This window comes from Eumetopias jubatus, unplaced genomic scaffold (genome assembly GCF_037043125.1).
Source record: "Eumetopias jubatus isolate StellerSeaLion01/CBP00866 unplaced genomic scaffold, mEumJub1_p1.0 scaffold_4, whole genome shotgun sequence".
In the NCBI taxonomy this organism is placed as follows: Eukaryota; Metazoa; Chordata; class Mammalia; order Carnivora; family Otariidae; genus Eumetopias; species Eumetopias jubatus.
In genome coordinates, this window is record NW_028274810.1 from 21,452,423 (window position 1) to 21,470,840 (window position 18,418).

At 37.0% G+C, this 18,418-nt stretch overlaps 1 protein-coding gene across 2 annotated transcripts in view; it reads left to right on the forward strand.

Annotated features, from left to right (window-relative positions):
- Positions 1-18,418, forward strand: part of OLFM3 (olfactomedin 3) — a 42,464-nt gene that overhangs the window by 13,247 nt on the left and 10,799 nt on the right. For both annotated transcript variants that reach the window (XM_028102104.1, XM_028102105.1), the window contains 2 exons: positions 2,814-2,969; positions 7,886-8,105. In XM_028102104.1, the coding sequence (XP_027957905.1) occupies positions 2,814-2,969; positions 7,886-8,105 (376 nt within the window). The remainder of the gene's footprint in view (positions 1-2,813; positions 2,970-7,885; positions 8,106-18,418) is intronic.

An 18,418-nucleotide genomic window follows, 5' to 3' on the forward strand; every position in this document is an offset into this window, starting at 1 on the left:
ATATAGCTAGCAGGAAAAGCAAAAGACAGACCAGAGCCAAATCCTTTTCAACTACCCAGCTCTACCTCTATCTATTACCCCCAAGGGAGCTCTTACAATTACGCACGGTTCTACAATATAGACAGTCACAATCAAGTCTCAGCAAAAACTCTCTCAGCGCATTTTCTCACAACACAAATAAAGTTGAAAATTAACTCCATAGGGTTAGTCGGAGGTGAAATAAAAGAGAGGCTATTTTAACTATATCCCGAATATCTCATTTGCCTATCATTTTCGAACTGCACAGACTCTGCCTAGGTACATGGACTTCCTAGGAAAATATTGGTCATGCCAATGATGGGTATCTTCGGAGACAAATGCTATATTCAAATGTGTAGACAGTTTCTTTAATACAAATGCCTTTTCTTTTATTCATGCTTAACCATAATGGAGCTGAAAATTATTTTGAGAGCATCAAGTTTATCCAAGATGCATTTACCATCTCTATCTTTCAATACCGTCTCAGTAATTTTGTGCTGCAATAAAGATTAAAAAAAAAATGAAGCGGCCTAAGTAGGAATGATAGTAAATTAAGAAATATTTGGGAATGATGTAATGGTATAGTGTAACAGTGACAGAAGGAGGGAACTTTCCTTAAAATATTAAAATACTAATTACCTATTAGTACTATTGGGAGCCTAAGATAATTTTACCCAGTAGGTATTTATTGAGCAACTAGTCTGTGCCTGGTTCTGTATAAGATCTTGGAAATAAAAGATTTTAATAAGATGCAGGTTTGAACCTCACAGAGCTCACAGAAGGACAGCTGCTTCTGTGCTCCTACCCAACACACACAATACACAATTAGTTTTAATATAAGCTAGACTATAATAACACCTGAAAAGATAGCATTCATAAAAGGCAGCACTATGGGTGAAACAGCAGGAAAAAAAAAAAAACAGGAAAATATAACCTTCTTTAATAAGTAGAAGCAAGCAAGCCAAGGTTGCAGAACACACTGCTTTTTTGGAATGTTCCAGTTCTGAAGAATGTACCAACAATGGGCTCTTTATAGCTAGCTGGTCCACTGAGCTTTGTGACATACGTGATTTCAAAAACTGAATAAATTACTCCTTCCTTATTTGTAACTCACAACTGTTGCAGTGAAAATAACTTTTTACTTACACATAAATAACGCGTGTGCCTGAGTGGCTCAGTCGTTAAGCGTCTGCCTTCGGCTCAGGTCATGATCCCAGAGCCCTGGGATCGAGTCCCACATTGGGCTCCCTGCTCAGCGGGAAGCCTGCTTCTCCCTCTCCCACTCCCCCTGCTTGGGTTGCCTCTCTCGCTGTGTCTCTCTCTATCAAATAAATAAATAAAATCTTTAAAAAAAATAAAATAAAAATAAAAATAAAAAGAATAATGCATAAAAGTGTATGAAACAAAGTAAAATTCACTTGAAAGTCCACCACAGTGTTTTTTTGGTGCTTACATGTATTCATTTCATGCAAATAAAACATATAATTCTATGCAAATTTACATATATTCTATTTAGCAGGGACTCCTTTCCATAATATTTGTTACTTCTCTTCTCACCCACATCTGTCCTCCTGCCAAAAAACTAACATCCTAATACGTATTCTTCTAATCCTTACATACCTCTCTCCACCATGATTTTTTGCTCATATGCCCCATTTTCTTTTATGTGTATATGTGTGTGTGAGAGAGAGAGACACACACACACACACACACAGAGAATTTGATTTAGAATAAAAGATCAAATTATATAAAGGCTATTACATTCGCTCCTCTCACTTGCTTTTCTCATGGAAATTCCTCCATGTTGAGCAAAATTTAATAAACAGAGGGATCACTCAGGGATTCTGATAAAATGAAGATTCTGACTCAGTAGCTCTGGGGTAGGTCCCAAGAGTCTGCATTTCTAACAGGCTCCCAAGTGATGCCAAACTTGTTGCTCTGGAGACAATACTTTGAGTACCAAGGTACAGAAACCTAACTTACCCTTTAGAACAGTATATTTGTACTCCATTCCCTAATTCATTTACTAGCTCTCCAACTATTAGACATTTTCACTTTATTTTTAGGTTTTTGCTACCACAAAAAAATTAGAGCAGCCTTTCTTTCCTCATTTCTAAATGTTTTTTAAGTCACCTATTTCCTACTTCTACATAGCCTGGGGCCCTAAGAACCTAAGAAGTTACCATCAGCTTAATCGGCGTTTACTGCCTACCTACCAAACACCATACCGCGCCATTTTCCAGGTCTCTTAAACACTGTGTTTGGGGGTGTCCCAGAATTGCCACATGCATCTTGGTCAATTCAATCTCACCCCTGGGAGAACTTAAGATGTTGAAATAACTGTACTGTCATGAATGCATTCTAATTCTGCTGGACATGTCACTATCATCCACAATTGCTAAACATCCTGATCTTGAAGAAAGCAGAGTTAGTACTTACAGAAACAACTCATTTTAACATTCAACAGCTTGGGGCATTATAAGCTTACAAACCCCTGGAATGAAATTTCAGTTTTTAAAATTTACTTTTCTGATTTATTAAATTCTTATTTATATTTATTTATCTCTAATGCTAAATGTCAAATGTTATTATTTCCCGCCTAGGTTTAATTTTCTTTTGCTGAATTTTTTGTTTATCACAAAGAATTGTTCTTCTGAAAACATATCATGTGGGGATCCAAATATGGATTTGATATTTGTCAGTTCTTTATGTTAATGTCATTTTTGCTCCTTCAGTAGTGATTGCATACTCCTGTACACAGACAATAATGTATAGCCAATGTTCTTATTTAACAGGTTCAGAACATGTCCCAGTCTATTGAAGTCTTAAACTTGAGAACTCAGAGAGATTTCCAATATGTTCTAAAAATGGAAACCCAAATGAAAGGGCTGAAAGCCAAGTTTCGGCAGATTGAAGATGATCGGAAGACACTAATGACCAAGCATTTTCAAGTAGGTTTGACTTCTGCAATATTGTCAATCCAAATCAGACACTGAGTTTAATGGACAGCCAGCATGGCAATCAGCTAGAAATAACTGTGCATTGGCCCATATGAGCAAGGCTAAATAAAGAGTCACTAGGGATGTCAATCATCTCTCCACTGAAACTGACCATTAGCTGGAAGGAATGCATAGCAGACTTGCTATAAAAAGAGCCTACTCCTCCTAGAGCTTGGTGGAGTTTCTGGATATATTTACAGGCAATTCAATATCTAAGACAAGGGGAAATCTCAAGGAAAATTAATAATTAAATTTATTAAAGTTTGTTCTGATGACTTTATGCCCTGCTAATGTGAAGAGACATATAGAGAATATTTATTATTAAAAGAGGCAATAACACCATTAATAATAGCATACAAAAATAAAAAGAAGGATGTTTCATAATTTGATACAAAGTCTTTTCTTAGACTTTAGGTTGTTTTTGGTTATTATCCAGAAACACTGAAAATGGAGAAATAGTGCTTTTAAGCATGCTATGTGGACGTTTAGTACCTATGTATGACAGTGCCATATTTTTAAAAATCTGACTATGATAATACCATTTGAGCCTCTATTAAAAAGAAACAATCTGCCTCCAAAGGGATAGCACACAGTTTATAAAACATACTGTGGTTTTATAAGCATAATAGTTTCTTTTTTCCTTCCCTTCTCTAGTGAAATTCACAGCTGATGATAAAGGAATGGGCCTGAATTTAAGCATCAGAAGTGCTTTTCACACATGATGATGGACACAGAGCTAGTCAGGGATATGTGACAGGATCTCCACATAGCACATTTTGATCTGGCAGAAATTTTCATGGTTTTGTAATTTACTTTAGTGGTGGTCAGGAGCCGACTAGGTAGGTAGAGAAAACAGTTTTCGCACTGAACCAGTTTTAAAGTTTTACCAGAGAGGTACAACAGAAGGAAGAGACAGTAAGAAAATTGAGGGTATTGACAAGAGATGAGGCTGAAGGGATGAATCATGAAGTTTAAGTTGAAGAGAAAAGGACACAAAGCCAGGAGGTTAAGAAATTAACGCAAGGCTTGGAAGATACAATAAATGTAAATATTATTGGAAATGAGAGAATAAGCAAACTGGGTGAATAGAGAATTTATGGGGGAATGGTAAACCACGAAAAATATAAGGCTGAGGAGGAAATGAGTTAATGTTAACCAACATTCGAGCATGAACTGTGTGCAAGGCAGAGTTGGGCCCACTGCTGGATATATAAGGATCTTTCTTCTATGAAAGACAACTAAAACAGGCAGGTAAAATTGATAGTAAATAGAAGCATAAATATTATTTAACAGCACAAAGGGAAGAGTAATGTTATTTAATTTCATTCAGAGAAGATCAGGGGAAGAGTTTCAAAATTTGGCAATTTTCAAGAAAGTAGTTTTGGACTAGTCCCCCCAACACACTCACACACACACACACACACACACAGTCACAGAGGACTTGGAGAAAACCAGAACATTTGCAATGTTCAGGGTTAGGGTGTAGGCTGTAGAGGAGTAACGTGAGCCGGAAGCTGAGGCCATCAACAAGGTAGGCAATGGTAAGCTGGCACTTACAGGGAGAGCATCCCAGAAAGGAAGAAGGACAGAAGGAGAGGTGCTCAGGGTGTCTGGCACAGAGTGAAAATTATTCAAGCTCAAATGGACAATGCAGAACTCTGCAATGCCAAGGGATAGTTTGAGGGTGCCAGGCCTGGCCTGGCTGGGGACACATGATGAAGTATGTCCATCTGTGGGAACTGTTGGGAGAAGATCAGAAGTAAACAGTGATACAAAGCTGAGAGAAATTCAAGGAAATGATTTGCCTTTTCTAGAAGTTTGCCTAGCAGCAGCCAGGCTACCAGTAAAAAAACTTAATTTTCAGGTAGCACCACATGACCTAATGATTTTGATTTTACTAGTTCACATAATTCAAGTAGATACTTCAGTTATATGTAAAAATCCAAACAGCAATAATATTTTTTTGAAGAATTACACATATTCAACACATAGTTCTGACAACTTTAAATATATATTAGCTAATTTAATCCTCTCAACAATACTATAAAGTAGGCACCATTTCTATCTCAATCATTGAGATGAAGAAATTGATGCAATTTGTTCAGCATTAATACCTAATATGCATCAGAACCACAACATCCAGCTCTAGAAGTAAGCCTAATATTACCAGTTCTACGCTGCCTCTCCAAGTAGACTCTAGCTCTCTGAAATTTAGTTATGATAATAACATGCTAAATATGTTTGTTGAATTTATGTATTCAGTGAGTCTGAGATGAGTCCAATGGTGACTCGGCACCTAGGTGCTGAGATGCCATATTTGAGACAAAGAACTGGAACATTCCAAAAGTAAGTTTACATCAAAGAATACGTTTACATTGGAAGAAAATCCTACTCTGGTACACGGTTTTCAACTTATCAAAAAACGCTAAGTAGGTTCTGTCTTCTGTACTTTTTAGGATGAAAATCTTATTCTAGTTATCATACTTGAGACTATCATTCTTATATGAAAAGATCATGGTTGGGGCGCCTGGGTGGCTCAGTTGGTTAAGCGACTGCCTTCGGCTCAGGTCGTGATCCTGGAGTCCCGGGATCAAGTCCCACATCCGGCTTCCTGCTCGGCGGGGAGTCTGCTTCTCCCTCTGACCCTCTTCCCTCTCATGCTTTCTATCTCTCATTCTCTCTCTCTCTCAAATAAATAAATAAAATCTTAAAAAAAAAAGATCATGGTTGGGCAAGATAGTCTAGCTACCACATTTGCTGTAAGAGCGACATAGTAGAAAGTGAAATTCTAGAAGAAATTAGTAAGTACAGATCTGTGCTATTCTACTTTAACCTTTTAAGTATTTGATATGTATATTAATCGAACATTCCATTGCTCTCTGACTAGCATCAAGGGTTTCAAAATTGATTACCAATAATCAAATTATGAATTTTTGAAAAGATCCTAAAATATAATTACTTTTTTTTTTTTTAGTTCAGGGAAAAAAGTCCCCAAAATTGTGACACTGAATTGCTCTCTTTTCAGTATTCCCATAGTGTAACATAAAACTCTTCATTGTAACTGTTGCTATAATATGCAGCAAATGCTACCAACAGAACTCTCCTTATTAAAATCATAATGAAGCAATTGTGTCTTCCTTGTGGGATGCCATAAGATGCTCAGACTAATAAGTTTATTTCCAAATGAGCCACCAAAATGAGTAAAGCTATGCAATTCCACCTTTTCACTGTGATATTTATGAATCTTTCTCATTATGAAGACTCTGTCCCCTCCCACTCAACATGGACATATAGACAAAATTGAAGAATTCTGAGCTTACAGAGCAAGTGGAAATTTCCCCACAAGAAACATAAGCCCATAAATCAAGGCAGCAATGGGAGCTCCTGCTATTTTAATGCATTTATAGTAATAACATCTTCCAAATGTAATTTTAAAATGCAATTTTCAGCTCCTTTAATTAGTTAGTATACAGCATGGTTTCTGACAGCACCTATGGATTATTCTCAAATGATCATAACAGTGACAGCTCTTTCCACAAATGAGATCATCTGTGAAAAAAAAAACACACACACACAACTGACTCACACTCATGAAATATTTTCACTGACCACTACCACCAAATTAAAGGAAAAGAAGAAAGGATGACATACCTAGAAACTGAAAGTGAAACAGCAGGTGAGTCTCAGTCCCATGATGCTAGAAATAAGAAACACTGTGTTGGCAAAATATAATTCTTGTTCTCCAGATGAAAATCAACTTTGCAGTTTTGAACAACTCTGTGCAACTAGTTCCTTTGTTACATAAACTGTGAACACATTGGTCCCTCAAAGAGTTAAAAGAGTTAATTCACTACGTGGGTGAGCAACTCTGCCTTACTTAAAGAGCTCTAAATTATTTATGCTAAGGCAAATGGAGTCAGAGTGTGAGTAATAATTCAAAATGGTAAACAGCAACATGCATTTCTTTGAGCTTTAAGGAGCTTTGCATGATTTATTATGCTTGCTGAACTTACCTTCCTAACGATGTTGTGCTAAGATGGATGTTAAAAAGAATGAGGAATACCTGAGCATAATGGAAGGGAGAGAATGGGTGAAAGCCATAGTTGGAACAATTCTAAGTGTTACAGAAAAGCTGTTCCAGGATACAAAATTTCTTGTAAGTACCCCCATAACATAGACAATTAGTCAGTGAGCTATTTCTAGTAATTCATAATTAGAAGATGGACCCTGATTATATTTCCTAAATAATGCATTGTTCACGTTATAAAATGCTACCAGAAAGTGAAATAATACATTAACCCTTAATTGCTATCATAAAAAGTTTTTATAATTATGATAAGGATCAATTTGTTTTATAGGAAAGCACAGGGGCACCTGGGTGGCTCAGTCGGTTAAGCATCTGCCTTCGGCTCAGGTGGTGATCCCGGGATCCTGGGATCGAGTATTGCATTGGGCTCCCTGCAGGGAGCCTGCTTCTCCCTCTGCCTCTGCTTCTCATGAATAAATAAATAAAATCTTTAAGGAAAAAAAAAGAAGAAAAGCAAATAACCATTTAAAGAGAGGTTCTTGTATTGAGATAAATGGATTTACTACTAATGATCATGTAGCCACTTACATTCTCACAAAATACCTAATTTTAACCCAAAATCAGTAAGAATTTTGATATACAAATATTGAATCAATATGCTGTAAACCTGAAATTAATATAATGTTATATCCTGATTATAAATTAATAAATTTTTTCTTTTAATTTAAAAAAAGAAATTTTGAATTTGTTTTAATAATCTCCTTTAGGTATCATATTAAAAAGAACATAGCTGCTTGATCTGTTTCAATGACTCTCAGGAACAATTGGCTGGTTTTCACAGGAGTTGAAAGAGAAGATGGATGAACTCCTGCCCTTGATTCCCGTGCTGGAACAGTACAAAACAGATGCCAAGTTAATCACCCAGTTCAAGGAGGAAATCCGCAATCTGTCTGCCGTCCTCACTGGGATTCAAGAGGAAATCGGTGCCTATGACTATGAGGAACTGCATCAAAGGGTGCTGAGCCTGGAAACCAGGCTTCGTGACTGCATGAAAAAGCTGAGTAAGTAGAACAATTTCATTTGTTTAAGTTGTGCTTTTAAGTGGTTTCAATGAAAACTGCATTCTTACATTTTGCAGATAGTCATGAATACCTAATTATAGAGAAACCAAAGCCTGCTTTCTAAGTCTAAGTATTCCTTAACACCTTAAACACGCCTGTGTAATCAATGTTATTTGATTAACAGTTGCCTAATTTTCAGAGCACCCTGTTACCATTTGGTGGCTTGAAATAATACAGACAATTCTACTGGCTACGCTAATGGCAATAAGTTACTCCAGACAAATAATATGTGATGGTCAATCATTACTTGGCTAGAAGGGAAGAGAGGCATTTTTAGTAGTGGAGAAAGTCAGAGGCTGGGAAAAAGGTAGTTACCTTGGGACCAAATATGAAGTGATTTATGCAGTGAATAAATCAAATAAAAACAATTCCTCTACTACAGAGAATTGCCATCAGCTAGCTATTCTGATCCACTCAAGAAATAAAAAGAAGGCACCTACTCAAATATATATTCACTACTCTGCAAGGTGTCAAGCATATGACATGGGATATGGACTCTAGTTCTTGACTCCTAAAATGTGTGGTTCAACCTGGTCTAAGTTTCCAAACTCTTCCACTTCACCCATGAGCTAATTATTCAACTGAGATCATCCTGGCATTAGTCTGTAATTTAATGCAAAATAAATATGTGGTCACAAATTGAATTAAGGAGGAGCTGTTAGTCCATTTAGGAACAGTATTCTGGTTGTTGACATGAAGTGACATGCCAGGGAGGTCAAGTCAATAACCATAGAAAAAAGTGTTCCCTCAACAGAAAGAAAAACTTTTCTGAAATTGAAAATAAACTAAAAAGAGAAATAAAGAATTTGGAAAAGATAATTTCTAGTACAGACAACTTCAGAGAATAAATGTAAACACTTAAAATTTGAATGGCTGATGACTACCTTAAAGACTATTTTACAAATGCAATCCAAATGAAAAAAGAGAGTGAATACATAAAACATTGCATTTAGTACAGTTCAAAACAATGTGGGGAATCACATTAGAGGCTCCACTGCAGTCAACCCAGGATTTCCTAGAGATTCTAACGAAATGACTCAGAAGGCAATTAACACAAACCCTAAAGCTAAACACTTGTACAGGCACCCCCAGGTCCTTATTCCTCATCAGTCAAGATCCACACTTTTTCAACTATAACTCTTCTCCTAACAATCATGACTCCAGTAGATTCTGTGACTCCTATTCTTGCACTTTTCATCCATTGTCCACATTATGGCCAGAAGGATTTATTTGAAGCATACATCTGAAATTAGTTTGCACTGCTGAAAATCCTAGGATATAGTCCACAGCTTCTGAGGCCCTCCATATGTGGCCCACCCTCCCTCTCGCATCCTAGGTCCTGCCGCTCTTCCCCTCACGTGCCACATCCCAGTCATGTGTGTTCCACACTTTCTTATCACAGGGCAGTGTTGAGATGCCTGTCCCCTCCCCTGAAACGCTCTTTCCTGTTTATCCTTTCTGTGTCAACACATGTTTACTTGCCACAGGAGACAAACTCCCATTCACTCTTCAGGTCTCAGTTTAAATGTCATGTCTTACCAGAATCCTTCACTGCTCTCCCTATGTATACTATGTGTCCCAGTTAGGTGCTCCCAAACCCTGATATTTCGCCAATGACTGGACTTTTCATGCTTCATTATCATTGCATGTGTAATTGGATAGCAATCTTCTAGATTCTTGTTCCAATGTCTATGATCCTCCCTTTAAACTTTGTTGTATTCCCCCAATGCCTGGAAAACTGCCTGACAAAGAAAACTTAATAAATATTTGCCAAATAAGTTAATTCTATAAGGAGCCATATCGTAACCATTTCTAACTTTCAACAAAGTAAAAGCTATTTCAAGTCTTACTTAAAAAAAAAAAAAAAAAAACCCTCTCTTAGCCACCTATTTGAGTCAGGCGGCACAGGACTGACTAAGACTAAGCAAAGGAGGAATTATTTATCTGATATAGCACTTAAATAACCTCCTTATATGCTGTTCTTTTATAATTAATGTTATGAAGTTTATTGCTAATATCCAATAGGTAAATATTACTAAGTGAATTCTGTTGTATTTTATTTTTAAATTAAAAAATGCCTTTAGTTTGATGCACATATTACGTAGCTTGCCAGATGATGTCTCCACCAAACCAGATGAGGAGAAAAATCTCAGTCCAAGAACTGAGTGTCCTCACTATCTAAATTACTTTGGGGGTTACAAAGAAATATCCAGATGCATTTTTATTAGCTCATAAAATATTTGATTACAGATTTTCTGTAAATGACAGTGCATAGGATTGGTCTGTGTAGGACTTTGACTTACTGTGGAAGAGGTCTGTTTGTTACAGATGAATCACTCCAGATTCTGAGAATCAATTCATTGGGTCATTCTTAGCAGCTCACAATAAACTCAAGCCACAGGCTTTGTACACTAAGACTGGATATCTGCTAAGTACACCTGCACTCTACTAAAAGAAGGATAGGCAATAGAATAGTTCTAGCTAGTGAACACCTTGAACCTTAAAGTGTGCCAGTCAGGTTTCTGAGGGACTGGCATGGAAAATTCTTGGACTTTGCTTAACTTTAGAAATGAATTTCACTTCTAACACACATTCTCTCAGAGTTGACTCAGCAAGAAATAATGTTGCACTTAGGAAATGAAATCGACACTCCTTTCAGCTCTTTCATAATCCCGTTTTGTTTTGTTTTGTTTTGTTTTGTTTTTTTCAGCTCACATATAACTCTCCCACACACAGCCTCCTTCGATACTGAAAATGATATCTGGGACAAAGGGGATTAATTTAAGTGGACATAAATTCATCCTTACTCCTTTTTACTGAACCATGGATAATGTTTCCGTGATGTCCTCAGGCCTTAGGACTGTGATCCACAATATATATATATTTTAACATCAAAGGCTCTTTTTATTAATTTGTCCTCATAGACAACAAGGTTTGAAAGAATGTAACTGTCAAATTAACTGCATTAACTAGTTAATATTTAATTTTATCTTAACTAATCAAAAACAAAACCTAGCTACCAATGCAAATATCTAACAGCAATAAAACAGTATTCAACTTTCTTATTTAATGAGATGGCTGCTATTTGAGTTAATTGATATGACCTTACACAAGAGATTAGAACTAATTCTCATATGTTATAAACTCTTTCCTAGATTATTAGTAGTCCCGAGATCCCTATTTACTTAGTAGAGAGGCCGGTGCCGCAAAGACTCTAACTCATTTATGCTTTTTGTCCCAAGAACTGGGTACTTTTCTTCATCAGAACAGATCTACAGAACAATCAGAACTACTGACTGAGAGTCTCCTAAGCAGAAAAAATATTTATCAACTGGATCACAACCATTAATTACAATGTAAAGAACATATCCAGGTAGAGACAGACAGCCCTAGTGCCATGAAGTATGAAGGTACGTGGTCCCTGAAAAAATAAATAACAGAATCTTCATATTGTCCTTTTAAAAATTACTCCAGTTTGAAAGGAAGTATCTGAAACATGTATTTGCAGAAGAAAACACAAACACATGATTGAGAGTGGTGCCTTAGGTTAATAGTCTAATACCACTTTGTATTTCTATTTCCTGGGACTTTAAATAAAGACTGGATGAAATTATCTCTGAGAACCCTTTTAACTCCATGCCTCCTATCAACTACCCAATTATCAAAATAGCAGAACACATGGACTCAGAAAACAGATGTTAATCAACATCAGGATCATTAACAGGAGAAGTACAGAAAGAAAACATGAGGGGTTCAATGTTCCAAAGCATCTAAAATCCAGTTGCTCTGCTGTTTGGATCTATAGTGGCACATTGGATAATCATGGTATCCTCAGTATAGCAACAGGAGCAAGAAGGCTCATCCATCAGTGGCATCTGCACTCTTTACAAAAGCCTCTCAATGCACACAACCAATTAGCAGAGGGCAGAAATGGATTGGAGCAAGAGAATAAAATTGCAACAATGATGAATGCATTCCCACTCACCTTTTCAGTGAATTTGCTTTTAGGGAAAATGTCACACTATACATCACATAAATTTTAAGATACTAAAAAACAAACTAACCTCATTGCCTGCAAGGTCTAAGTTACTCCCAAATAGTAAATAAGGCGCTAAAGGAATCACAAGTCATTGAGAGCACTAGGGCATCATTCAGCTTATTTCTACTAGAGAATTAAGAAAATAGAAATTAGGGGGGGAAAAAAAAAGCTTCAACAGTAATGCACCCTAGGGGCGCCTGGGTGGCTCAGTTGGTTAAGCGACTGCCTTCGGCTCAGGTCATGATCCTGGAGTCCCGGGATCGAGTCCCACATCAGCCTCCCTGCTCAGCGGGGAGTCTGCTTCTCCCTCTGACCCTCCCCTCTCTCATGCTCTCTCTCTCTCTCATTCTCTCTCTCAAATAAATAAATAAATAAAATCTTTTAAAAAAAAACAGTAATGCACCCTAGCGGGCCTGAATGAGGTACAGTATTGCTCTTTCCTAATTCTTAATTTTCTCCTATAAGAGACAGAATAAAGTCCCGTGTGATTAATTAAATATCCCATTCCTAGACATGAAAAACATATGCATGTGAGAATTTGCTGAAGAAAGCACAGTTAAAGCTCTCACACACCCTGAGAGCATCAATAGATGTTTAATGTAGATTATAATCAGGCTTTCCAGTCCTCTGCCCACCCCCCGCCCTCCCTCAAGTTAATTCTATTTTAGGGCAATGATGTGGTGCCATCTAGTGAACCACAGGATGCATCTTTCTATTAACAGTTTTGAGGCTTCATGTTCAATAGAGAGAAGTAGCAGGAGCACTCAAAACTTTAGGTCAGGGCACCTGGGTGGCTCAGTCAGTTAAGCATCTGCCTTTGACTCAGGTCATAATCCCAGGGCCCTGGGATGGAGCCCCGTATATATCTATATATCGTATATCTATCAGGCTCCGTGCTCAGCGGGGAGCCCGCTTCTCCCTCTCCCTCTGCTTCTCCCCCTGCTTCTGCACTTTCTCTCTCTGTCAAATATATAAATAAAATCTTAAAAAAAAAAAAAAAAACTTTAGGTTACAGGTATGAAATTTGGGTTACTGGCATGTTTATGCCAAATTAGATGACGGTTTCAAAAGGGAAACCAAACTGTCTATGTGGTAATAGTCTCATTTGCTCATTCCACAAATATTTATTGACTCTCCCGTATGTACTGGCACTCTGGTAGGTACTGGGTGATACAAAGATGAGTAGCACCCTGTCTCCCTCTACTGTTAAGAAGTTGCAATGAGCACAAAAGTAGACCACTACATCAATACTGACAGTCTGCTGTTTGACAAGCACTTTGCCAACTACTGTACCTGTGTTAGTTCTAGGCACTGCAAGAACTCTGGGTTAGGCACTATTATGGGCAATTTATGCTCAGACAGTTTAAATTAATTTACCAAAGGTACATGATGGAGGCAGCATCTTTAAACCCAAGTTCCTTCTGAATTCAAAGGCAGATTTCATCCCCAGATTTCTTCCTTTTTTGCTGTAGAAAGAAAGGAGCTAGAGGGTCGTTTTTATCCTTCCCTAAGCCTCATTCACATGCACTCACATCACTCCTCTCTCCAACCAATCTCTTAAAACCACCTCTCTCCTGCTTCCTTACTTCCATCACCGTAACCCAGACCGTCATTCATCATCCCTCATTTGGGTTACTGCAGGGGGCCTCCTACCCACGCCCCTTTACCTGAAGTCGTTCCCTCTCCACCACATGAGGTGTTTAGAGTAGTCTTTTCCAAATGCAAATCTAATCATATTACACCTATGTTTAAATGATTTTCTTTTAAAATTAAATCCAAATGGCTTTTCACGGTCTGTCTTGATGACATGGATTCGGCCTAATTCTCCAGCCCTTTTCTCACAAGTTCTCACCATGTACTCACTATAAGCTTTACCCATTCTAATTTTTCAGTTCCTCAGTCATGCATGCTTTCTTGGCTGAACACTGACCTTCTTCTACCCTGTCATGGAATATTCTTCCACCTGACCTATCCAAATTCTAATGATTTTGCATTTTACACACCAGACACCAAGTTTCCTATGGAGCCTTCTCTGATTGCTCCTGTATGTGGTTGACTACCCCGCACAGTCTCCCAGAGTCCCCCATCCCACTCCCCATAAAACCTGGCACAACTTTTTTTCTATTTTTTTAATTTTTACCCCCTTAAAGACAAGTTGCCCCTCCTCTGAGAGGTCAGGGGCCATCTATGTTTTATTCCAGTTGAATTCTTTTAGACTACCATAAAACACCTGAAACATAGTAAGTAAAAATTAGTGTCAACAGAGGGTTTGAGAGCAAATATTTTTTTAAAAGATTTATTTAATTTATTGGAAAGGGGGGGGAGGGGCAGAGGGAGAGGGAAAGAGAGTCTTAAGCAGACTCTGCACTGAGCAAGGAGCCTGACGCGGGGCTCAATCTCATGACCCTGAGATCATGACCTGAGCCAAAACCAAGAGAGTCAGTCGCTTAACTGACTGCACCACCCAAGTGCCCCGAGAGCAAATATTTTTAAAATAAATAGCTTTATGTTGCATTCAAGAAATAAATCAGAATATGTCAAATATAAAACATCTGTATCTTTTACAAAGCCAAAATTCTTTGGGGAAAAAAAAGACAACAAAAGCACAGCCTTCTTTAACCTTTGTTTCTGTTGCCATCTGTCCTTTCTTCAATGGGAATGCAACATTTCATTACAAAACACATGATATTTGGTTCTACCTAGCACTTAAAACAAGAGACACTGAAAATCTCAGTGAAAGCGGGAATTAACAGAAAAGTCAAACTGTGTGCCTGGAGTGAAATGGAGTGAGATTTAACTTGGAAATTTAGTAGGGGAAATTTACAAGAATAACCCCACAAATTAAACTGAGAAGATCTTCAATGAGTTATTTAGCAAGGACAGTCCTACTTTCCCTAAAATTCTAGATTGCAATACAGAATGCAATTGCTCCAGTATCCAGGTACTTGGTGATGACTCATTCTTCCAGAATCCTGGAACCTTCATTATTTTAGCACATTTTGGGGTAATTGGCATATCTTACCATAAATTGATTTATTATTTATCTTTCTTTTTATGTCCTACATTTTCTTGATTACAACTAAATGATAAGACTTTCAAGGATATAAAAATTGTGCTTTCAGAAGCCAGCATGAATTGCCAAATTATTTGGGATTTCATAATACAATTTTGCTCCTTTCAATCTGGATGTTAAACAGACTTCTTCTGAAACATATGCTCATAATATAAGCTCTATCCCAGAAAAAGTTGAGATAATTTTAAGAATAATTGCATAAATCAAGAGAAATAAAATGGTCACTTTCCTCAAATACCTATTCATTGTATTTTTTTGAATATACAGAACTATACACATGCAATACATTATAAAATGCTAATTACAATAAATTAATAAATTTAAAACTTAATTTTGAATTCTTAGCCTTATTTACCAGACACCCACTAAAAACTCATTCTAGTGCCCTATCCAATAATCAGTTAGGTCCATCATTTTCACCACCTTTGTCTCAGTAGTGTAAGTGCCAAGATTAAATATACAAATAAAATTTTAAGTAATATACATAGATTTTACTATACTTTACTAGAATTCACTATGTATGGCAGAGACAAACTTATTTTCAGTAGCTTTAATAGACTTTAAAGACCAAATCATATCTACTTCTTGCTACATGAGTTCTCCAATGGCCTTAAGTAAAAAGAAATAACATTCTGTCATAAAGATATTCACAACTCCATTTAATTTACTTATATGGGCATGGCTTTAGGATTTATATCCAGAAGCTGTTAGTCCAGGATATTACAAGATACAATTAAATATTGAAGAAATAAACAAAAGACAGATGGTTTTTTTTTGCTTCATTGATCCAAACAACAGATCTGCCGAATCCCAAATAATATATTTTCCTGAGCTACTGATTGATAAATACGGATTGCAACTGATCATAAGAAGTTTAATGTCTAAAAGTCATCGGAAAATAAAATGGTCACTTTCCTAAGCTATCTATTCAGTATATTTTCTGAATATACATATCATACACATGCAATATATTATAAAATGCTAATATTTCCATGTGTCTCGCTGTTGACAGAGGCGCATAGCAGAAGAAAATCAATGAAGCAAGACTCTTAACTTCCTTCTTTGCCAACCACTTCTGCAAGAACATTTGTCTTCCAGGCATTTGGGGAAATTATCCTTTCTGTCTGGCTTTGTCCTCACAGAAAGTGAGAGTGGAGTAAGAAAGATAATGATTTATTTGAACAAAAACTAGCTTTGGGGAGCCAAGAAACAGAAATGACATCTATTGTGTATTTTACTTTATTTCTACAATTTCTGCATTCCTGCAGAATCTGAAAATACCGTGTTCACTTAACACTAATATCCATAAAATTATAACTAAAAAAGCAGCCAGTTGTTTATAAATTCCTGCATCTTTATTTTACCGATTTCATTTACCAAGATGAATTTTAGCTCAGAATCAAATAAGTATTTAGAAGATAAACTTCAACTGGGAAGAAAGCAACATTGACAGCCCTGTTTTTTTGCTTCCCAAGAATAAGAGCAGACGATGATGATGATGACCATGATCACCCTGTGTTTTACCACAACCACAAATACCACCTTCTTCCCAACAACATATAAAAGTTTGTTGATCCCCTATCCACTCAATGTTTCCTTAATTAGAATAAGAAAATGACAAGCTTCAGAACTTCCATCTTTGAGATGAGGAAACTCCATCCCAGAGAGTAAGTGCATTATCCAATTTTACATGATGATTTAATGCTGCAGCTTAGATTAGGAACCAGATCTCCTAACACCCACCTCAGCATTCTAACCTGGATGGAATATACCGCACAAACATTTCCTTGGAAAATTTCTGGAAATTTGTGGGAATAAAAATAAAGTATATTCCCCCATTACCCCCAAAAAGTATAAACAGATACCCAGAGACATGGTTACTCATGGTTCCTAAATAGATTGCCATCTACTGCTGGAGTTCATTTATTTAATTATTCTCTTTTCCATCTCCCCTCTCTACTAGATTATCCCTAAAGGCAAACAAACTTTTCTTAATAACAGCACAATAATAAAAAGTTCTCATGACTCTTGCTTTTTCTCCTTTGAAAGAATCTTCTATAGCTGCTGCTTTAATTTACAGTCGTCAAAACCAACTGTGATCCAGCTTCTGTTCTTAACACTGTCTTCATTTGATTCTTGTGATCACCAGTGACTTCTTGCTGCTCACTTCCATGGTCATTTCTGTGAGCTTATTAGATATCTCAGTGGTATTCCCCACAAGCCAGTACTTCATCCTTCTTAAAAGGCTGTGTTTTTTTTTTTTTTTTCTTAACACTACACTATTTTTAGGTCCCATTTGTAGCTTCTTTTGAGCTCTTTTGCTGGGTCACAACGCCCCACAGCTCTGTTCTAAATGCTTTTCTCTTTTCTGTACATGTCCTCTCTCTAAGGCAATTTTAGCCTCTGGCTTCCCTAGACTGTTAAAACTGTGTCTCAAAAGGGTGTCAACGCTCCCTAGATTTTTATACTATCTTCTTTACACCTCCACTGGCATGCATACCAGTCATGAACAACTTAAAATAATCTGTACTGAATTCTTGATCTTTTCTCCCAAACCCATTCCTTCTTCAGTCACTTCCTATGAGTAAATGGCAATACAATCTTCCCAGCTGAACAAGCCAAAATTTGTATTATCTTGGACTGTTTTTTTTAATTTAAGGTTTTCTTCAATTCCTCTTTTTACTTTCCATCCTAACATCTATTCTGAAGCCAGTCCTATCAACTTTATCCCAAAAAACATAACCCAAACCATCTACTATTTTCCATCCCCATCACTGCTTCCATCATCTCTCACCTGGACCAATGTGATAATCTCTTAACTGGTCTTTCTGCCTTCACTGTATACCCTCTGAAATTAATATCCATATGCTACCTAGAGTGACCTTTTTAAAATGTAGAGCTCACATTCTGTCACTCCCCCATCTTCTTAAAATTCTGATAGCTTTCCATCATACCTAGAATAAAATCTACGTACACTGACTTTACATAGCTTCCTCCTCTGGACCACTTCTCTAACCTCCTCTACTTTTCCAAGTGTGCTCTAGACACATTGGCCTTCTTTTTTTTTTTTTTTTTCTAAATTTCTGTGTCTCTTAACTCACCAAGCATATCCAGATATAGGACCTTTGTAAGAACAGTAAG